Below are 24,077 nucleotides of genomic sequence, written 5' to 3'. Positions count from 1 at the left end.
CTCCATCCCGCCCTGCACCTGTACAAGTGTCTGCTGCTAATTAAGAGAGAAACAGATGGAGGAAGGTATAGTTTAATTTTACAGCACCAGTTTCTTCAAAGCAATTAGGCTCATTGGAAGGAAAGCACCTTTTTCTTTCTTTCTTCCTCTCTTGTAAATGAAGAAAAATCAAACAGGAGAGGGACAGTGTTGTTGAAAGGCTCACACATCTGTTTCCTGGTTGGTTTGTCAGCCATCTGCCCACAAGGTACCGGGGCTGATTAGGTTAATGCATTTATTAATGGGGCTTGCAAGACATTCAATGAATCTGTTATTTCTTTCTCAAGGAGCTTTTTAATATACTAGGACAGGGACCACACTGCACAAAGCCAACCATGAGTGGCTAGGTAAGCATTTCTTCCCCTCATCTGGCTCCAAAGTAGAGAGGATCAGAAACATTAGGAAACCAGGGTTTCGTGAAAACTGCATTTCCAGAAAATGGAAATGATTCATCCGTCTAACCTCTAACCACCTTGTTGTTGAAATAATCTTGAAAATATCTCTTTGGAGGATAGTTTCATGCACCAGGCACCAGTTGAGTGCCTACACTGCGCTTTTCTAAAACACCCGAGTCCCACAGAGGGAGAATGGTTAGTTAATTGAATAGGCATGAATGATACAATCTTGCCCACAGGACATTAGATGGCCTGAGGACCCCTTGACTTCTTCACTCTATGACTTAGATATCTTTGTAGTTTCTTGAACCTACTTGCCTCCTTCTCACTGCAAAGCTTTTGCAAATGCTGTCAAATTTCAGCTATCAACTGCTGTATAACAAATGACTCCAAATCTTAGTTGCTTAGCATAGCAACCATTTATTGAGATCATGATTCAGGGTCATTGGGGAAGTTATTATTTGGGCTGGATTGGCCCCTCTCAGTTGAGTTTGCTTGGTATCTGTGGTCCACTGTTAGGTGGCTGATGGCTGTAGGGTCTAGGATGGCCTCACTGAACATGGTGCAGTTAGCAGTCTGTTGGTTGTGGTGAACAGTGGTAACTAGCTTGTGGGTTTCTCATCCTCCAGGAGCCTAGGGGCTTCCTTCTTCACAGGGAGGCAGAGTGCAAGAGCCTTAGGGTAGAAATTGCTAGAATCTACTGGTCCAAGCCCACCACAATGCCAGGTCATATTCAAGTCATGGGGCAATAGACTCCATTTCTTGATGATAAGAGCTGCAAATTATTTTGGTCATTCTTGCAATATACCACATATTCCCTCACATGGGTTACTCTCTCTGCTACTCTTCACCTTCTGATCTCAGCTTAAGCAGCTCTTTCTCAAGAGGCGAGATGAATGCCTGCCTCTCTAGTAGAATGTCTACCCAAGGAGGGCAGGAACCATGTCTATTTCTGTTTCTGATTGTCTTTCATGTATCAAGTGTACAGCATATGGTGGATACCCATTTAATGAATGACTAAATGATTGAACAAACAGCTCGAAGACTGCGGCATGGAGAATGGATTGGAGGAGGTGAAGCAAGGCAGGGAGGCCAGTTTAGTTACTGAAGGAAAACAACATTCAAAGGGGGTAGGAGAAAAGGGATAGGTTGAAAAAATATTTGTTAGATATGGCTGGAAGGACTTGTGCTGGAAGCGAAGAGGAGAATGAAGTCAACGGTTGCTCCTAAGTTCCTGGCATAAATGGCTAAGGGATGGGTGGTCCCACATGAAAGACAAGGAAGAAGCTGAAGAACAGAACTGAGTAAGGTTTCTGGGTTCAGGCTTGACCGTCTGGGACCAGAGATGCTGGCGGATCTGTCCAGGAGGTAACTGGATATATAAATTTTTGAAGTCTAAACAATACTCTTAGAGTATTTTTTGATTGAAGTTTCATGGCACTGGAAATCTGGAACTTTCTTCTAAGAGGCAGGAAAATGGGTTTAAGTCCCAGCTCCAATATTAGCTTGTGCTGCCTTAAACAATAGCACTTCCCTGACCACCGCCTCCCTTCCGATCAGATCAAGGCCCCTTTGTGTGCCCTTTCACGGAGTAAACTAGGCACTCAACAAACATGGTGGGTGGAAAAAGGAAAGAAGGGAGACAGAAAAGAAGGCAGGTTGATTTGGATGAATGCCTGCTTTGTGTCTATTAAGTTGCCTACCATAAAGTAAGTGTTCAAACAATGTCTAATTTAACCCAGGGCTTCTTTCTTAAGGCAGGGGATGGATGATATATATGTACTGAGCAGTTACTACATTCCAAGAGTCATGCTACGCAGCTGGTGTATCTCATGCCATTCATTGCTCACAACCCAAGCATAGTTAATATCCCCATTTCGCACCTAAGGAAACAGGTAGAAATGGTTAAGTGATGTTCCCAAGGTCTCAGAAACTCAGGTCTGTCTGATTTCAGAGCTGGCACACTTCCTTATTCACTCCACTCTTGCCCAAGTACCAGGCACTTTCTGTGCCCAGGGAGTACCCAATACCAGGTTTGCCCAGCAACCAGCTCAGAGTTCGGTATGGAGGAGGGTGTGGATTCTCCATGTGGGACTCAGTGTTTCCTCTCAATGGGATTCCCGCCCCCCCATCTGCACTGATATGGACAGACTTGGATACCTCTGTATTACTTTACTTTAGCATTTTCTGAGGGGTCATGATGTATTGCAGGTGCCAGGATGCCTAATTCATAATTTATTTGGTCTGTTTCTCAGAAACAGGAACCATTGAATGCATCCCTTGCTCAGAGAAGACCTCAGACTAGTCTGGTGTCTAGAAAGAGGAACATGGGAAAGAATGATGCTGGATCATTATAAGGCATATGTAATGAGAGTGAGTGAGATTCTTCAGTGAGAGATTACCGAGAGGAAAATAAGAAAGTTGGCTTCCACCCCTATTCTTGCCCTGATATTCTCTGTGCTCTCACTGTATTTTGCTCACATATATTTTTTTGACTCTTAAGTTTAGGGGTACAAGTGCAGGTTAGTTACATAGTATACTTGTGTTATAGGGGAATTTTGTACTGATTATTTCATCCCCCAGGATTAAGCCTAGTACTCATTATTTTTCCTGATCCTCTCCCCCCTTCTACCCTCATAAATTCATTCCTCAAATGTTTACTGAGGCTAGGTGTGGTGGCTCACACCTGTAGTCTTAGCACTTTGGGAGGCTGAGGTGGGTGGATCACTTGAGGTCAGAAGTTTGAGACCAGCCAGGCCAACATGGCAAAACCCCATCTCTACTGAAAATACAAAAATTAGCCAGGCATGGTGGCACACACCTGGAATCCCAGCTACTTGGGAGGGTGATATAGGAAAATCGCTTGAGCCCAGGAGGCAGAGGCTGTAGTGAACCAAGACCATGCCACTGCACACCAGCTGGGGTGATAGCAAGACGCTGTTGCAAAAAAAAATTTACTGAGTCCTTAATATCTGCCAGGAACTAGGCTGGACATTGCTAATATAATGCTGGGCAAGTCATACCTGGTCTTCTTGAAATGCTAGTGAGTGAGATGAATGATAATGAATCGATTGCATGAACAAGTATAAAATGACAGCTATGATAAATGCCATGGGGAGGGGCTTATCATGGAGAGATCTGACCTTGTCAGACTTTCTAGAAGGGAGAGGGACTGGAGGTGAGAGGCAGCTGGGCATAGTAGGAGGTGGGAGGATACTTCCTTTAGCGCTCTACCAAAAAAAAAAAAAAATTCCATGTGCTGGAGCTATCATAATGGTAGGGACTCTACCTGTGGTTCTGAACCCTGGCTGCACATTAGAATCACCTGAGGGATTAGAAAATCTATGTCTGGGCCACACTCTCTGAGATTTTGATTAAATCGGTTTGGGAAGGGTCCAGGTGTCTGAACAGTTTTAAAGCTCCCCCATATGATTTCCATGTACACCAGGACTGAGAACCACAGAGCCACCCAGATGGAAGGATATTTCTGCTCTCAAAGAACTCATGGTCTAGTGGGGAAACAGATGTGAACACAGAAAATTATAAAACAGCATAGTCAGTGTTATGATGGAGAGAACAGGGGTGGCTGAGAAACTCTGAGAGAATAAGGGAGGCAACAGCATCTTAGTTAAGTCTTGCAAGATGAGTAACAGTGAGCCTTGCGTTAATGAAGGGGATAGTTTCTGCAGCTCAGACACCTGGTTCTTAGACCAGATAGGGGACTTCATTATAAATACTGCTGTGATTGGTTAGCTCCCCTTCATAGCACTACTTTTATCTAATTTGGGGGGTTATTTGACCACCACCTCCCTCCTGATCAGATCAACAAACATGGTGGGTGGAAGAAGGAAAGACGGGAGACAGAGAAGAAGATAGATTGGTTTGGATGAACGCCTACCTCCATACTAGAATGTCCGCTCCAGCAGGGCAAGAACCATGTCTATTTCTGATTCTCCTTTGTATGTCAAGAGTCCAGTACATGGTGGGTACCTGTTTGATGAATGACTAACTGACTGAACCAACAGCTGGAAGACTGCAGCATGGAGAATGGATTGGAGGAGGTGAAACAAGACAGGGAGGCCAGTTTGGTTACTGAAGTAGAACAACGTTCAAAGAGGTAGGAGAAAGGGAATAGGCTGAAATATTTGTTAGATAGAGCTTGCAGAACTTGCCGGTTGGGCAGTTGTGCTGCAAGTAAAGAGAAGAAGGAAGTCAACCATTGTTCCCAAGTCTCTGGCTTAAGTGGCTAAGGAGTGGGTGGTCCCACGTGAGAGAGAAGGACAAAGCTGAAGAAGAGACCTGAGTAATGTTGCTGGGTTCCGGCATGACCACCTTAGTTACGGGAAAGGGGTCTCGATCTAGACCCCAAGAGAGGGTTCTTGGATCTCACAGAAGAAGGAATTCAGGGAGAGTCCACAGAGTAAAGTGAAAGTATAGTAAGAAAGTAGAGGAATAAAAGAATGGCTACTCCATAGACAGAACAGCCCCGAGGACTCCTGTTAAAAAATACCTATTTTTTATGGTTATTTCTTGATTCTTAAAAAAAAAAAACAAAACCATTTTTATGATTATTTCTTTGTTTGTTTGTTTTGAGACGGAGTTTCGCTCTTGTTACCCAGGCTGGAGTGCAATGGCACGATCTCGGCTCACTGCAACCTCCACCTCCTGGGTTCAGGCAATTCTCCTGCCTCAGCCTCCTGAGTAGCTGGGATTATAGGCACATGCCAGCATGCCCAGCTAATTTTTGTATTTTTAGTAGAGACGGGGTTTCACCATGTTGCCCAGGATGGTCTCGATCTGTTGACCTCGTGATCCCCCCGCCTCGGCCTCCCAAAGTGCTGGGATTACAGGCTTGAGCCACCACACCTGGCCTATGGTTATTTCTTGATTCTTAATATGCTAGATAAGAAATGGATTATGTATGCCTCCCCTTTTCAGACTACACAGGGTAACTTCCTGACATTGCCATAGTATTTGTCAGCTGTCATGGCGCTGGTGGGAGTGTAGCAGTGAGGATGCCCAGAGGTCACTCTCATGACCATCTTGGTTTTGGTGGGATTTAGCCGGCTTCTTTACTGCAGCCTGTTTTATCAGCAAGGCCTTTATGACCTGTATCTTGTGCCATCCTTCTGTCTCATCCTGTGACTTAGAAGGCCTTAATCATCTGTGAATGCAGCCCTGTAGGACTCAGCCTCATTTTCCCCTGCTCCTATTCAAGATGGAGTTGCTCTGGTTCACATGCCTCTGACAGTTATGCTGCAAGAGAAGAGGAGAATGAAGTCAACCGTTGCTCCCAAGTTTCTGGCTTAAGTGGCTAAGGGGTGGATGGTCCCATGTGAGAGAAGAGAAAGAGGCTGAAGAACAGATCTGAGTAGGGTTGCTGGGTTTGGGCATAACCACCTTGCACCAGAGATGCTGGTTGTATCTGTCTAGGAGGTAATGACACACAAATTTTGATGTCTAAGAAGGAATCTTTGAGCATTCTTCTACTGAAGTTTCAGGACATTGGAAATCTAGAATATTCCTCTAAAAGGCAGGAAGATGGGTTCCAGTCCCCGCTCTAATATTAACTTGTGCTACCTTAAACAGTTCGTGACATTTCGGGAATGTGTGATCCTCACAGCCTTAGTAGCAGATTCCAAGATTCCTTTTGGCTTTGACATTCCGTACCTTCAGGTAGCCCTAGAATGTAAAGAGGTACTTCCTCTTGAAAGGCTTTATCAGTTGGAGCTATTTGCATTACAAGGAATATAAACTCAACTGAAACTGTGTTTATACATAGAAAGTTAATAGGTGGATTCCTTGAGCAGTAGACCAAGCAGAGGCCACCCTAGCCAGGAAAGAGTGGGTGATCCAGGAATGATATCTAGCATAGACACAGAGGCAGAAACAGGACGTATTTTTGTTTCGTTCTGAAATCAAAGCTTTTCCTCGATGGCCTTTCAAATAATGTTGATTGAACGTAGGTTTCTACGCTGGCTCAGCCATTAGCTCTGGGTAACCTTAGTTTAATCATTTTATGTGCCAGAGATTGACAGTTTCCTTATTTGTCACGCAGGAGTAATAGTCCTGTTTTTTCTACCTTCATTGTTGAAAGGATCTAATGAGAAAAGAAGGACAGAGCCCCGAAGGTCTCTGTGAATTTCTGTAAATTCGTGTGTGTGACACTGAGATCCCAATATGTGGATGAAAGAGCAGCAAATACTTCTGGTCTCCTGAGAGGTGAAAGTTCAAAGTTTATTGCTAATGAATTAATTTTTAAAATGTAGAGGGTCTTATAATACAAGAATCTGGAAACAAAATAAGATAAAAAATAAAAGGAGGTATCATAAAATTGTCAAATAAAAATTAAAGTGTCAGCAAACCACTGTGGCACGTGTATACCTATGTAACAAACCTGCACATTCTGCACATGTATCCCAGAACTTAAAGTATAATTTAAAAAATTAAAAAAAAAAAAGCGGGCCAGGTGCAGTGGCTCATGCCTGTAATCCCAGTGCTTTGGGAGGCCAAGGTGGGCAGGTCACCTGAGATCAGGAGATGGAGACCAGCCTGACCAACATGGCAAAACCCCATCTCTACTAAAAATACAAAAATTAGCTGGGCATGGTGGCAGGTGCTTGTAATCCCAGCTACTCAGGAGGCTGAGACAGGAGAATTGCTTAAACCTAGGGCAGAGGTTGCAGTGAGCCAAGATCATGCCACTGTACTCCAGCCTGGGCTACAGAGCGAGACTCCGTCTCAAAAACATAAATAAAAAGGAAAGGAAATGTCAATGAAAAGAGTCAAACTCTGTAAAATATTTGGAGAGATTTATTCTGAGCCAGATATGAGTGACCATAGCCCATGACACAGCCCTCAGGAGTTCTGAGAACATGTGCCCAAGGTGGTTGGGGTGCAGCTTGGTTTTATACCTTTTAGGGAGGCATAAGACATCAATCAAATACATTGAAGAAATACATTGGTTTGGTCCAGAAAAATGGGACAATTTGAAGGGGCTTGGGGGGACTTCAAGGCTATTTAAATTTAAATATTTTCTGGTTGACAATTGGTTGAGTCTAAAGACCTGCTATCAATAGAAAGGAAATGTTCAGGTTAAGATAAAAGATTGTGGAGAACAAGGTTCTTTTGAAGTCTCATAGTGGCTGCCCATATAGACAATGGATGACAAATGTTTCCTATTCAGACTTTTAAAAGGTGCTAGACTCTCAGTTAATCTCTTCAGGATTGTGAGGACCTGGAAGAAAAAGATCAAGCTATGTTAATAGAGCTTCTTTACAGATGTAGATTCCTGTCCCCCTCCACCAAAAAAAAAATGACTTTGCGGGGCCACTTCAAAATATGGCAAAAAAAAATGTTTTGGGGTAAATTATTTTGATTTTCTTTTGTCATGTAATGTCGTGCCAGAGTCAGATAGGAAAGTAAGTCATGATATAGAAGGTGAAATAAAACCCATCTGATGAGAATTTATGGTTTGTAAGGCATGACTCCCAGATCACTTAGATAGAAATGTGGGCAAGATAAGAAAAAATTAGAGCTTAGTCCTCAAAAGAAAGAAATATAGAGAAAGAGAAGTAACAATGAAGGAAGAGAGAGAGGAAGGAAGAAGAGAAGGAAGAAAGGAAGGACAGAGGAAGAAAGGAAGGGAAGAAAGAGGGAAGGAAGGAAGGAAAAAAGAAGGGAGGGAGGGAGGGAAGAAAGGAAGGAGGGAATCATTCAGAGCTGGTGAGAATGTAGTTAAATTGAATGGAAATTGATAAAACTCTTTCATAGAAGAGTTGGCAATATTTGTCAAGAGCCTTAACAATGTTTATACTCTGGCCAAATAATTCTACATTTTATAATCCAGATCAAAGGTTAGCAAATTTAATAAAGGACTGGATAGTAAATCTCTCCGGCTCTTCTGGCCTCGCAGTTTCTGTCATCAGCACACCATTCTACTGTAGCAGAGCAAAAGCAGCCATGGATAATACATAAATGAATGGGTATGGTTTTGTTTTCAGTAAAACTTTATTTACAAAATCAGGATATGGCCAGATTTGGCCTGTGGGTCATAGTTTGCCAATCCCTGATGTAAATTAAGAAAATAGGCCTGGTACCGTGGCTCACACCTGTAATCTCAGCATTTTGGGAGGCTGAGGTGGGAGGATTGCTTGAGCCCAGGAGTTCAAGACAAGCCTGGGCAACATGGTAAAACCTCATTTCTACAAAAAACAAAATTAAAATTAAAAAATTAACCTAGTGTGATGGTGCACGCCTGTGGTCCCAGCTACTCAGGAGAATCATCTCAGCCTGGGAGGTAGAGGCTGCACTCCAGCCTGAGCAGCAGAGTGAGATCCTGTCTCAAAAACAAATAAATTAATTAAAAAGAAAACATTTTTAGAATTATTCTAAATTCAAAATTATAATGAGAGGTTTAAACGAAAAGAGTTTCGTCTCAATTTTATTTGTAATAGCAAAATATTGGCACATTTCTAACACTAATGGGGGATTCATTTGATATTTCTACTCAATGAAATATTAAGTACACATGAAAATGCTATTTACTAATAATGTATAACAACAAGAAAGATGGATAAAACATTACATGAGAAATGGAAACAAACTTATTCATAACGATGATGGTAATGGTGGTGAATAGTATCTAAGCACTTTACACAGGCCATTTAACACTCTAAACACATCTATGAAGTGTACTTTTTTAATGGAATGACTTTCCTTATGGAGAAGCTGATGGTGATAAACATTAAGTAATTTAGTCAAGGTTAAGCTGCTAGCAGGTGTCAGAGATGGAACAGGAATACAGGTCTGCTTAACTGCAAAAAGCAAAAACAAGAGCAAACCAACCAACCAAGGAAAATTCCAAATTAAACTCTGTTTATTAAAAAGACCAGAAGAAACTACACCCAAAATTTGCTGTCAGCTGTCTTGATTGGTAAGAGGTAGATAAGAAGATCGAGTAACATGTTCAGTATTTTCTCTGATGAGAATGTATCATTTTAGTAATGAAGAAGCAACACGTGAATTTCACAGGATAGCCGAGGATGGCAGAATGGTAAGTGGGACTGCGGTGGGAGAAGTGTTTATTTTGAGGGTCTAGAGGTTCCCTTGGGGATGCCCTTCATCCTCTTGGTCCTGCTTTTGTTTGTGAAAAGGACATGGTGCTGCCCTTCCCTCTGTCTTGTTCTAGGTGGAGTTTCTAGTGTGTCTTTTGTTGGGATGGTTGGCCCGTTTTTATGCTGTTCTTGGGCTGACATGCCAGTCTCTAATTCTCTCTCTCTCTCTCTGTCTCTCTCTCTCTCTCCACTTCTCTTTTTTCCCCTTCTTCATCCACCTGTACCACTGTGCAGCTGACAAGGTCAATGATGACTTCTACACCAAGCGACGGCACCTGGCTGAGCTGGCTGCCAAGGGGAACCTACCTTTGCACCCCGTAAGAGTGGAGGACGAGCCTCGGGCCTTCAGCCCCGAGCACGGTCCTGCCAAGCAGAATGGACAGAAGTCTCGTACCAACAAGATGCCCCCACATCCCCTGGCCTACAACTCCACCACCAACTTTAAGGGCTGGGACCCCAACGAGCAGTCCCTGCGGCGGCAGGCTTACGGCAACAAGGGCAAGCTTGGCACGGCCGAGACAGGCTCCAGTGACCCCTTGGGAACTCGCCCCCAGCACTACCCACCCCCACAGCCATACTTCATCACCAACAGCAAAACAGAAGTGACTGTCTGAGCTTTCAACACAGGGAACACCCTGGAGACCACACTCAGCTGAGAGAGGCAAAAAAAAAAAAAAAAGAAAAAAAAAAAACCTTGGCCACACCCTCCCCTCCCCAACACATGCGCCCATACACTAACTCTCAACAAGAACCAACTATAAACCTGCTGGGGACACGGAGTCGCATTTTTCCTAGGTCATGCCTAGCACGTGTTGGCAGGCAGCTGAGAAAGGCCGAAGCGTGGACATTCAGCAATACAGCAAAGGGGAAACTGAGGCACACTCTTTCCACTACAGCCCCAAGGTGGCCAACTCAACATGCCCAAACCGCGGGGATGATTCTTCTTTTCCTCCTAACTTGAAACTGAAATCCGTGATGAAAAAATAGAGAAGTAGCACAATTTAGAGAAATTGTCCATTTGAGCACATACACTACTTGCTGCGTGCTGTTTCTAGGTACGAGAGCCAGGGTGGAAGTGGGGGCAGAGAACGAGGGAGGACACAAGAGTGTATTTCAGAAGAGGAGCTGTTCTGGGAGGAATCTGCCCACATTAGAAGCATTTTTCTAATTCCAAGAAGTGGTGACGTGGACATAAAGTTTTGACAAGCATGAAACGGTCACTGGACCCCAACCGTTCTATTTATAGTACTTTTCATATCATCTATGTTGAAAGCAAAAAAACAAACCCTCAAACTCAAAAAAAATAAATAGACCCTGAACCCACCGACAATGATGGGAAGAAAAGAAAAACATTTTAGAGAACTCCCATAAAGACCGTGACCATGGAAATGGGAGGGATGGGCTTTTATGGCAGGGAGAGGGTCTGGAGAGTATCCAGTAACTTTTTAAAAAGAGAATTAAAATGTAAGCCCACCACAAAACAGATAAAAATCACAAATTAGGGTTTTTTTTCCTCCAAAATCTTGAAGACTTGTTGCTGACATCAACAACAATGGACCACAGTTGGAAAAGTCCACAGCAGATCAGATGAGGACCTGGAAGACTGATTTCTGGGGTTTGCCTCCAAGACCTGACACAGCCACAGAAACAAGTCCTCTGCAAACTCTATGTCCCTGACATCCCTTTTCCTTCAGCGCGTTGCCGCCGCCGCTGCCAAACTTCAACTGCTTTGGACTGAAAATGTCATAAGCGTGGGTGGTGCCTTCAATGTGTTACTGTTGTTTCATGACAGTCTTGTTTCCCAGGTGCAACCTGTGTTCTTTTACCTTCCTGCCTCTTGTTTTTCTGCAGTATTAGGTGTTTCCATCTTTCCTTGTAGGTGAGCCCACCCCATAACACCCTCTGAGGGGCTGCTACAATGTCAGGGGTACCCGAGAACGAAGACCTCCCTCCTCTCCACACTATCAAAATGAGTCCTATTTTCTAGCCCTGCCCCCAAACCTGTCAGACATTTCTTGGTCCCATCATTGCCGTGGTCCCTCCAGTTTACCTTCCCACAAACTTTGGCATGTTCATCTCCCATCCAGAATGTCCTGAGGTGGTTTTTCTGGTTGGTTCTCATAACCAATAGCCTGTGGGGTCCCAACAAAGTCAGTTTTCCTATAAGTTCTCTTTGTTTTGTGGAAGCCCCAAGAGGTGGATTGAGAGAGAAGAGATTTTCATCTAAGGTGAAAGGTTTTTCAACTAGCCCCTAAAGGTCTTAGGTAGTTAATGAACCTTCAACAGACCCATAGCAATTCTGGTGTCAGAAGTTATCAGTGGTCTGGTCAAATAAGACTCAAATAAGACTCAGTGTTTTCTGGAATCCTGAACCGCAAGGTTCTACCTCACCTCTCTCTCTACTCTGACATCGTGAAATCAGCAAAACCAGATATTTATTCTCCTCCTCACTCCCAGCAGACCTGAGGGCACTGACAGTGCAGCTGATCCCTCTGGGCCTCAGCCTCCCATCTGAAACATGGGGCATTGCGGTCAGTCAGGCTTTTTGAAACAGCAAAACCTCGGCCTGTTTTTAAAAATCGGATTTTTTGGTCAGGCGCAGTAGTTCATACCTATAATCCCAGCACTTTGGGAGGCCGAGATAGCTGGATCATCTGAGGTCTAGAGTTCCAGACCAGCCTGGCCAACATGGAGAAACCCCGTCTCTAGTGAAAATACAAAAATTAGCCAGGCATGTGGTAGATGCCTGTAATCCTAGCTACTCGAGAGGTGGAGGCAGGAGAATCGCTTAAACCCAGGAGGCGGGGGTTGCAGTGAGCTGAAACTACCACTGCACTCCAACCTGAACAACAGCATGAGACTCTGTCTCAAAAAAAAAAAAAAAAAAAAATCAAAGAACGCACGGTAGGAGATCTCCATGTCTAAAAAGGCACCATGATGTACAAAGCAGGAGTCAGAGATTTAGTGCCCACCTTCTTAGCCTCCTTGGGGAGACCACAGCGCTTCCCAGAGTCAGGTAGAGACCCCTGGACATGGTCAGAGTTTCCTTGGCGTTAATGAGCTGTGTACCTGTAACACGCTTTGATGTCTCTGTGTATCACCTTCACAATATTTGTATATAAATTAATTCATTTGAATACATTTTGTTTTTAAAATGAAAACTTCCTGTCTTGATCACAAATTTTTAAAAAATCATCAATTGCTGTAAATAGAAAGCAAGCACAAGAATAAGTACCAGGGAAACAAGCAGCAATTATTAAATTCCAGCTGGAGTCTGTTGTCTGTGAGTCTGAACTAAAACCTGAGGTTTGTTCTTTATTTCTCTGTCTCTGTTTCTCTCTCTCTCTCTCTCAAAATGATATTAGCAGGTATTAAATAATTGTTAAAGATACCAGCACCCAATGAAGACTTTCTCCTTGTAGTAATAAGATGGACCGGAAGGTAAATGAAAGGGGAGTCATTTCCTATGCAAGTCAGCGTTCAACAGTGTTGTATCCGTGCACTGCCTATGGTCACTGTGCATACACTAGGGGTGCCCACACTTCAGAGAATCCTGGATTGACTTAACTATGAGGTTGTTTCCAGCTCAAAGTTTCGGTTATTCTTATCTCCCTTTTAACTCATCTTTGCTCTTTGGCCCCAGTCTACTTCATTTCACCCTCATCTCAACTCTGACTAAGAGTCTTTCTTTGCCTCTGAATTGATAGTATTTTATTCCTTCTGCTTGCTCCTTCTCCTTTGAATAAACTCCATCAATTGAACTGGGCTCCTTGGGGTCTGCAGTTGTAATTAGGGCAGGAGAGGTGCAGCCTGGTCATTAAAATGTAGCCACAGTGCCAGTACTGGGAAGGACCAGTACTTCCCAAGTAGTCCTGCCTAGGATGGAAAGCTTAGGAAGTGCTTCCTAGTTTATTATCTTCCAGTTGGCTTTGGGAGATGAACTGAAGAAGGAAGTTTGGCTAGGAAAGGCCTTTTTGTTCTTTGGCTACCTCTTGGGAGGATAGACAGACCTCACAGTACTGAAAGACGGGACAACCTATGGAACTATCTGTGACTTCCATGTACCAAGACAAGGACCCTATGGCTAGGGTAGTGAGACCTAGAAGAGAAACCAGAACAAAGCAGACAGGCTGTCCTCTTCCTAATTTCATGCCCTCACACCAGCCCCTATTTTTTGCCTTTAGCTGTCCCCTGATTTCCAACCCAATGGGACCAGAGTCTGACTTCCCTTTAACCCTTTCACAGTGTCTCAGCCTCCATCTGCCTTGGGCTCCGCCTGGCCTCCCCATCTAACTCTTCCCAGTTTTTGTGTAAATGGAGCATATTTTATGTGCGAATATTTTAGTAATCGTATGTTCTGCAAGTAAACTTGTGTTAATACTTGTCGAAAACTGCAGAGTTTATGATACGAATAATTCTTCCTACAATGAAGAAAAAAACACATTTGTTTGTTTTCTAAGAATGTTTATTTGTAAACATATGTATTCACTATATTAATATAAATTTCTTACCTGGCAATAAAACTGATTATATGTGATGCTGTTGGGGTTGTCACGTATCTTTCTAATGCCCTGCATCCTAAATTGTGTTTTCACCAGGGAACACCAGTCTTAGCATAGAGAGGGTGGTCTTTAATACTCAGAATGTGTGGGAAGTTGTTTCAGGCAAAGGCAATTTCTAGTTAACAGCAACTTATATACATTTTCCAGGAGACTTTGTGTTTGCAACCTTTCTGGTAAGTTTGCATCACATCTGCTAGTTCACATACTTGCCTTTAGAGATCTTTCGTTGCTAGGTTTCCTCATCATAACTAAATTTATCCTTAATGGAGTTTTGAACACTGATCAGGGTCATAGAAGACACAAATATTGAAAGAATGGAAGATTGGTTTCTTCTCCTAATTATTAAATTTTATTTCCTGTCTGGCCTCTGGTAGCATGGAGTGTGAAATTTGCAGGTGGAAACTTGTCTGGATGTGGTTCCTCCAGAAAGAGGCTCTGAGATGAGGATGTGAGAAGTGAAGAGAATACTGGGAGGGGGTGGGAGGTTCAGTAAGGAAGGGAAAGCAGCCAAAAAGAATACGACATCATGCTGGCTACCACTATGCACGGCTGGGGTTCATGCTGCAGGGAAACTTTGGGAGATGGTATTAAACACGTACACAGAATCACCCTGCCCAAGTAAGATGGAGCTTGGGTGTTTACCTGCCCGCGGCCATCAGACATTGTTTCAAAATTGCTTTCAGGGATGCTAATGTTCAGATACCTCCAGGCTGTCATGTGCAAAGGCAGAAGGATTTTCATGGTGTCAAGAATCCCTAGGCACAGAGACGTACCTACTGGCGATTGTAAGCCAGTCATTGCATGCAAAAGTCCCAAAGACACGGAGGATGTGGCCAGGAACTCAAAGTGGCTGCCCAAAGCCAGAGATCTGAGGCCCCTGGGAAATGAAACTTCCACTCTCTGGATACTTAGAGATGTTGTCGATGTCAGGCAAAGGGGAGAGTGGACCACGATTTGCAGTCAGGGTCAGGATCGGGATCTTTACTCTGGGATTTGAAGACCCTTCATTGGCCACAGGATCACTTGGCATCACCAAGAGCAGATCGCATGGGCTGTCTTTGGGGCATAGTTCTGGTTATCAGAGAAGTCTGGAAGGCAGAGGATGCTCTTTCAGGACTGGGAAAGTGTTGATGATGGGAGTCACTCCCATCACAGCCCCATGAATGCAGTCATAGGAGAGAGAATTACACCTCTGTGAGGAGGGCCACACTATACCTCCAGTGAGCCACTTGGTTGATTATAACTCATAAGCAACAACAACAATCATAACCAGCTTATTTGCAGAGCCACACACTGTTGATGACCTATCCATTGCCGCATTGGTTCACATTGTAAAAGGTAAGTACTATTATGCTTTGGAGATGCTGTTTAGAGATTTATCTAAAATTTGAGTAATTTTCCTAAAGCAATTCAACTAGTACGTGATAGAACTGGGGTTCAAACTCCAGATCTAATCCTTTAATGGCTCTGTCAACAGTTCTCACTTGGGGCCAGGCATGGTGGCTCACATCTGTAATCCCAGCACTTTGGGAGGCCGAGGCAGGTGGATCACCTGAGGTCAGGAGTTTGCAACCAGCCTGGCCAACATGAGGAAACATTGTCTATACTAAAAATACAAAAATTAGCCAGACATGGTAGCAGGTGCCTGTAATCCCTGCTACTCAGGAGGCTGAGGCAGGAGAATCACTTGAACCTGGGAGGTGGAGGTTGCAGTGAGCCAAGATTGCACCATTGCACTCCAGCCTGGGGGACAAGAGAGAGACTTCCTCTCAAAAAATAAAAGTTATCATTTGGATTAGCATGCGAATAAGTGGGTCAGCTTGATAAAAATACCCATTCCCATGCTCCCTCAAAGAACTTCAGATGAGGTAGCTCTGAGTTGGGGACCAGGGCCCCATGTTTGTAACAAGCTCCCTGTCATTGCACTGCAGTGGCTCCTGGACCCTATGGTGAGAAGCCTTGCACAGTGCCACATTGCCTCATCATCCAACATCTGTGAGATCATCCCAAGGATCTTAAGATGCAGAATAAATTGGAATGGACCTGTGTGCTTCCAGAGAGAGAGGAAGCACACAGGCTTCATGTCATCATCTGGCTTCGTGTCAGATGTTGAAAGGTTGTGTCCTGTCTCCAGGAGACTTGGTTGGTAGTATTGATTCCAATGCCAACTTGCCACATGCCTTGAAACTATCCTTTCCTGCAACTCCACTTCATCTTCCTTCAGAAGGAGGAGGTTGCGGTTAATAATCTTCAACTGGGCTCTCTGACTTGACAGTGTTGTTCTTCCTGATCACCATGAAATGGGTACAACCAACAGAATTGAATCTCTTACCACTTTGAAAGGTTTGCTCCTGGATGACTGGGCATTTAGTGGGTATAATAATAACATTATAGTAATGGATTCTGAGTATTGAGCACTTGCCAGGTACCCGGTGAGGACCCAGAAAATCTTAAACAAATCTGTTAATTTAGAACGTTTATTTTGCCAAGGTTGAGGATGTGTACCTGTGACACAGCCTCAGGAGTCCTGATGACGTGCCCAAGGAGGTTGGGGTGCTGCTCCATTTTATACATTTTACGGTGGTATGAGACATCAATCAAGTACATTTAAGAAATACATTGGTTTGGTCCAGAAAGGCAGGACAATTCCAAGTCAGGGGGCTTCCAGGCTGCAGGTAAATGTAAACATTTTCTGGTTGACAATTGGTTGAGTTTGTCTAAAGACCTGGGATCAATAAAAAGGAATGTTTCGGTTGTGATGAGAGGTTGTGGAGACCGAAGTTTTATCATGTAGATAAAGCTTTCACCTAGCAGGCTTCAGAGAGAACAGTCTGTAAAATGTTTCTTATCAGACTTAAAGTCTGTGTTGATGTTAAGGAGGGGTATAAGGAGGCATGTCCAACCCCTACTTCCCTTGATGGCCTGAACCAGTCTTTCAGGGGCCTTGGAATTTTATTTTTGGTTTACACCAGCTTTATGCTGAGGGTTTTCTGATGCCCTAACAGCCATGGGCTACTATGGATATTCTTAATGTTCTTAGGCCATGAATCCTTCTGACTATGGATTCCCTTTTCAGAATAATGACTTTAAAGGCATAAAATAAAATACGTAGAATTATAAAAGTAATCCATTATCTCAATATATATAGTCATGAAAAATTTTTTTTTAAACTTGGATTTGTGATATGGTAATACAGTTGACCCTTGAACAACACAGCTTTGAACTGCATGGGTCCACTTATGTGTGAATTTTCTTTCACTTCTGCCACCCCTGAGACAGCAAGACCAAGCCCTCCTCTTCCTCAGCCTACTCAGCATGAAGATGACCAAGATGAAGACCCTTATGATGATCCACTTCCACTTAATAAATAGTAAATATATTTTCTCTTCCTTATGATTTTTAAAAATAACGTTTTCTTTTCTCTAGCTTACTTTATCGTAGGAACAGTGTTTATATATATATATTACACATAATATACTAAATATGTGTTAATCAATTGTTTATGTTATTGGTAAGGCTTCTGTTCAAAGTAGACTATTAATAGTTTAGTTTTGGGGGAGTCAAAAACTATGTGAGATTTCTGACTACATGGGGTTTGGTGACCCTAACCCCTGCATTGTTCTGGGATCAACTGTATATGTGCTTTTCAACAAATGCAATAAATAACATGATCTATTGATGGATTTCAAAGTATTGATGAGCACAAACAATTCTTTGAGCTATCTGCTACATATGCAATGTGATACAACAATATCTGTGATTCCACTGTTGACAAAGTCCCAGGTCACTGCTAATATGATAGGTGGCTCTTTGTCTACATTTATTTATTTGCTTTTGAGACAGTGTCTCACTCTGTTGTCCAGGCTGAAGTGTAGTGGTGCAATCATGGCTCACTGCAGCCTTGACCTCCCAGGCTCTAGCAATCCTCCCACCTCAGCCTCCCGAGTGGCTGGGCCTACAGGTATGTGTCACCACGCCCAGCTAATTTTCTGTGTTTTTTGTAGAGATGGACATTCGCCACCTTGCCCAGGCTGGTCTCGAACTCCTGGGCTCAAGTAATTTGCTCACTTCAGCCTGTCAAAGTGCTGATTATGGGCGTTAGCCTCTGTGCCCTGCCTTATTGCCACATTTATAATTGTGGGATGTGCTAAATTTTAACTAGAGGCCAGGGAAAGTAAAGATGTTATATATTTTCTCCCAGCTAATTTCACAAACCCACTGAATTCCATCCACAGATCCCTCTGCAGGTTATGTGGATCCCAGGCCAAGCATTTGTGCACTAGTGGGACTTAGAGCTACTTACCTATTCTCTTCATGCTTCTTTTTAAATAGCGATAACAATAGTATCTCTGTCATTGGCTGTTATGATAGATAAAATAATAGATAAAAAGATAGTAGCTTAATGCTTGATACCTAGTAAATACTTCAGCATTAGCTTTTGTTATTAGAATGATTCTCCAGGAAGTCAGTGGCAGAGCTCATTGAAACCTGGTTTTCTCTGAGACAACCTCAAGCTCTGGACAGTCTTGCATGCTGTGTCACCTGTTGAAAGTGATTGTATGCTTTCCCTGGAATGAGACTAGACCAACACTGGAGTAGATCACAATGAATGTCCCCATTTCTTCACTCATCCCAGAGGAGAAAGACAAATGTCCAAGACTCAGGAAGCTCTTGCCTATTTATTTAAGGGCTTATTGGAGACAGTTAATACCAATGTCTTCCCTTGAACAGCAAGCTCTCTCCAGCCCAGTAATTACAAGATCCCAATTATAAACTTCACTGTCCCAGAAATTGTCAGAGTCTAGTTTTTTTTTTAATCCATCCTGTTAGGAATATATTCACGACATAAAATCAGAATAAGTCTTTGATATGGCTTGGCTGTGTCCCCACCCAAATCTCATCTTGAATTGTAGCTCCCATAATTCCCATGTGTTGTGGGAGGGACCTGGTGGGAGATAATCGAATCATGGGGATGGTTTCCCCCATACTGTTCTCCTGATAGTCAGTAAGTCTCATGAGATCTGATGGTTTCATAAGGGGAAACTCCTTTTGCTTGGCTCTCATTCTTCTCCTTGCTGCCACCAGGTAAGATGTGTCTTTCACCTTCTATCATGATTATGATGCCTCCCTAGCCACGTGGAACTGTGAGTCCATTAAACCTCTTTTTCTTTATAAATTACTTAGTCTCAGGTATGTCTTTATTAGCAGCTTGAGAACAGACTAATACAGTCTATCTCATACGTTCAGTTTCAGCCTTGAAAGATACTCATCATAATGCTAATAGCAACAGCTTCTTTTATTACCAATTATTGAACATTATTTGGCCAATTATCTGGCACTGGATTAGGCACTGTAAATGCTTCATTCTTCTCGTCTTGCCGGGGCTCTGAGCTTCAGTCAGCCTGAGTCTTTAAATGGTTTTGTGAAGCCATAACTTCCTTTACCACCATTGATACCACCAACTGGACTTTATGTGAGTAAGGAATAATCTTCTATTATTATCAGTTTGTTGAGCACACGGATTTCAGGGCTTATCTGTTAGAGTAGCTAGAATTTCCTTAACAAATACAAAAGATAAAGCTCTTAGAACTGTATCTGACACTGTTAAAAAGAAATAAATATTATTTGTTGCCATCATTATCATTATCATCATTGCAGTAGTCTGTTTTCACACTGCTATAAAGAGCTACCTTAGATTGGATAATTTATGATGAAAGACGTTTAATTGACTCAGTTCCACATGACTGCGAGGCCTTGGGAAACTAACCATCATGGTGGAAGGGGAAGGAGAAGTGAGCACCTTCTTCACATGGTGGCAGGAGAGACAGAGTAAGCAAAGGGGAAATGCCACACTTGTAAACCATCACATCTCTTGAGAACTCACTCACTATCACAAAAACAGCATAGGGGAACTGCCTCCATGATCCAATCACCTCCCACCAGGTCCCTCCCACAAGGGGATTACAATTAGAAATGAGATTTGGGTGGGGACACAGAGTGAAACCACATCAATCATCTTAACTTTACATACCTGATCTTTAATCCTTTCAGTAACCCTGAAAGAATTCGTAACTCCACTTTATAGATAAGGGAACTGAGAGGTTAAATGTCTTACTCAAGGTCACAGAGCAAGTGCTGGAACGAGAATCTAAACCTGGAGTTTTCTGGTTCCACCATTTCTAGCACCCCACTTAACCCTCTTAAAGTTGCTGATACTATCTAGATCCCGTTATTGTGGTTAAAAAAAATAAATAGAAGTACCTTTGTAGAAGAAAAATGTCTTCATCGTCAGCTTGGCATCTCACTTATTTTCTTGTCAGATTCCAAATCCTAACTCATGCTGTGTTGTACAATTCTAAGAAAGCATTTCACATCAAGAAATGTCATGGTTGCTAGAAATAATTTTGTCACATCCTCTTGAATTTTCCCTTTTTGCAAGTTCAGAGGTTTCAGTTAGATTCACATCTTATAATGCCTCTTTTTAAAACATTAGAAAAGGGCAACTCATTTTTAAAAGGATCAGCATCCAAATAGAACACTTCATTGTTTTCATCTTAAAAGGTAAGAAATGGGAAGACTCTAAAGAGGCAACTTACGATATACAGGTGCCTTATTTTCTGGTAATTTGAAGCTGTTTTTGATGCTGTAATTTTGTTTTTAAATTTTGCTGTCCGCTTATCAAAGGCAGTTGAGCTGAATGTGCTGGATTTCTACAAGTTAGGTGTCTGTTGAATTCTCAGATCCAGGGTACCAAAACTCAGCACCATGTCGGTCTTAAAGCCTTTCTCTTGGGTCTTACTAGTTGCCATGAGAATCTTCCTCATGGGTGTTTGATTCTTTCTCACTTGGAGTCAACAGACTTTTGGTCAAAATGTACAGAACACCACTGAGTGCTTGGTTCTGCTCCAAGAACCTCATTTCGTAATTCACTGAACAAATACCATTTACAATGTGCCAGCCATGGTGCTGGGCCTTGAAAGTGCAAGACTCCCTTTGCTATCACCCTTCTCCTTCCCCTTCTCCAAAAAATAAAACTAAGGAAGGTAGAGGATAAACAATATAAAGCAGGCACTGTAAAGAAATCAAGAGAGGCACTGCAGGTAGAGGGAAGCCTTGGTGTTAGGTAACCTTGGATTTGAGTTCTCTCTAGCACTTCTAATTATGTGACCTTGGGGAAGCTACTGAGCCTTTTAGAGCTTAGTTTTTTTCATCTCTAGGGCAAGCCCGGTCATACCAACCTTGTCGTGTTGTTTCAGCAGTTGAGATGAGATATGGAAAACATCTACTCATGGTAGATGCTCAACAGATTTGGGCTGTTACTAATAGGAAATATTTACTGATTTACTGCCACCCATTAGGAACCAGGCTAATGTGGTAACTCGGCTTGTCCATTGTGTTTTTGTTGGGGTCCCCAGAAAGAGATCCTGAGGCAGGAATTCATGTGCAAGGAAGGAAGGAATTTCGGAAGAAACTGATAAGGGGATGGCAGAAGTTAGGTAAAAGGAGAAGGACCCAAGCAAGGATACAATTTTAGGCAAAGCCACAGAGAGGGTATGTCTTACGTGCATTACTCTTTAGAATCTGCATTGACTTCAAGCAAGGGAGCTTGCTTTTTTTACATGCCTGTCAGCCATTTGCCAAAGAGATGGGAGCGTCTAGCAACTCTGGCTCATTGCATATTGAGGGAAGAGTTCTCCAAGAGTCTCAGGTGCTGGTGGTTAGAACTAAAGACAGAATCTGCAAAGGAGGTGCATGGAAACAGGAAGAAGGACATGAGGACATCTAGGTGAAGCACCATGTTGGTTATATTTCCCTTTGCTGACTTCTCAGGGACATTAGCCCTGGCCCAGCTAGTCCCAGTAAAGAAGTAGTGTTTTCCTTGGTTCCTAAAAGCAGGACATTTGGAGAACTTACCTACCAACAATATGGGGAATGGTTTTTGGGGTCAGACTCATTGAAGACAAAATCTCAGCCTAACTTTTTATAGCCCATGTCACTTTGGGCAATCAGTTTGCCTTCTTGACCTAGGTTTTCTCATGTATAAAATAGGAATAGTGATGTGCTTTCTGTATGTTTGTTGTAGCTTGAAATGACTTTATATTCCCTGGCTTATTTGACAAATATATGCTGAGCATCTGCTATATGTCAAACAGAGGTAAGCATTTGGTACATCGAGATGAATCAGACTCAGGTCTTGCCTTCCAAGACCTTGGCATTTAGTGCAGGAGGCAGACACGGAAATTGCAGACTCTGTTTTCTTCCTTATACATTTTTCTCTCTTTCTCTGTTTCCTTCTCCATGTCTGTTTTTTACTCATTTGCATCTTTTCTTTTTTCCACCCGTCTTCCTTCTCCTTCACTTTATCTCCACCTTTCTTTTATTATTGTTTTACTTTTTAGAGAAAAAGTCTCACTCTGTCATTCAAGCTAGTGGCATATGGGCTCACAGCAGCCTCAACCTCCAAGGCTCAAGTGATCCCCCAGCCTCAGCCTCCAAGAAGCTGAAACTACAGGCACACACCACCCTGCCCAGCTAAATTTTTTAAATATTTTGTGGAGCTGAGTTTTGCTATGTTGCCCAGGCTGGACTTGAACTCCTGGGTTCAAGCAATCATTCTGCCTTGGTGAGTAGCTGGGACTGCAGGTGTGTGCCAGGATAGGAGCCACAAAATTCTTGGTTTTGTTTCTAGCTCTGAAACCAGCTGTATCATCTTAGATGTTGATTTCCTCATCCATGTGATAAGGAGGTTGCATTCAGTGACTTTTCAGGACTTCTCTGACCTTCTTGGACAGGAACTCTGCATTCATGAATTTCATATCTCCCCGATCCTCATTGTGTCTTACTCTGGGAATGGCACCCACCAGGTGCTTATCTGTATAAAACAACAACAGACTTATTTTCTGTATTCCGGGCTTCTGGGAATGATTAGCTCTGGGTTTGGAAAAGATATGTATTTGAGGCCCTGGAAGCAGACTCTGTTGGCTGAAATCAATTCAGTCATTTTACTGTGAAGTCCAGGGCAGCTGCTGCAGATAGTGAGGCAAACCCTAATGGCTTGTATAACGCGGTACTTCTCAGACTCCACCACCGTGATTCAGAGGCTCTGGGAGCTCAGGAATTTGCATTTTAAGAAACACCCTGGGGATTCTGATGCAAGTGGTTGGTGGACTACTGTTGAGAATCAGTTCTAGAGACCTGAGCTTAGCACTGCCACCAATACTCTGTGTGACCCTTACCTAGTTGTGTAAGGTCTTTGAACACCTTTATTCACCTGCATGATAGGGCTCTTCACCCTGCCCCATTTTCCTGCAGGATTTCTGTGAGCAATCGATAAAATGGCGGATGAAAAATCTCTAAGAGGCTCCACAAGAATCAGAGATGGTAGCTGTTGTGTGTGAAGATGCACCATCCCCAAGCTTCCTCCTCTCCATACTCATAGGCAATGAGACTGCAGGCAGAGAATATTCCGGGGAACACTTTAGCCCCTCACCCCATCTCCTGTATCAGATACTTCTTGAGCCCCATTTCACCTGCTTTTGACCAACTTATTTGACTCCAACCATTGCCATGACAACCAGCTATGCAAATGTACCCAGATAGCACCTGGCCTAGGTGTGCTTTAGAGCTGTTGCCTTCTGACTCAGTGCCTCATGTCCTCAGCATGTGCAAACCTGAATGTGTGAGAGGGTTAATACTCCATGGCTCAAACTTTGACTAACAGCGGGGAGCGGGGTGGGAGGGTGGGGATTGGAGACTAGTGAAGCATAGTCCCCTCTCCATCTCTTGGGTGGACAATTCTAAGTGATTGCTTCCAGCTCCTCAGAGGGTCGTAGTGGGTTGGAACCCACTTGAGCATATAGTAGATACCAGGTCCATAAAGTACCATGTGGTTGATTTTTCGTCCTTCCTGTTTCTTTTTTCCAAGCCCCTCCTCCTATTCCTTAGGATACTTTCCAAAATAAATA

The 24,077-nt window shown here is 43.1% G+C and overlaps 1 protein-coding gene across 4 annotated transcripts in view; it reads left to right on the top strand.

Moving 5' to 3' along the window:
* Positions 1-24,077, top strand: part of SHISA9 (shisa family member 9) — a 391,483-nt gene that overhangs the window by 331,343 nt on the left and 36,063 nt on the right. For 2 of the 4 annotated variants that reach the window (XM_009009183.5, XM_002755914.7), the window contains one exon: positions 9,785-14,087. The exons of the other annotated variants lie outside the window; for them this stretch is intronic. In XM_009009183.5, coding sequence (XP_009007431.1) covers positions 9,785-10,164 — 380 coding nt within the window. In that variant the 3' untranslated portion in view covers positions 10,165-14,087. Of the gene's footprint in view, positions 1-9,784; positions 14,088-24,077 lie in introns of those variants that run through there. 4 annotated transcript variants of the gene reach the window in all.

Source organism: Callithrix jacchus, chromosome 12 (assembly GCF_049354715.1).
Source record: "Callithrix jacchus isolate 240 chromosome 12, calJac240_pri, whole genome shotgun sequence".
NCBI classification, from domain to species: Eukaryota; Metazoa; Chordata; class Mammalia; order Primates; family Cebidae; genus Callithrix; species Callithrix jacchus.
This window is presented reverse-complemented; position numbering and strand designations above follow the sequence as displayed.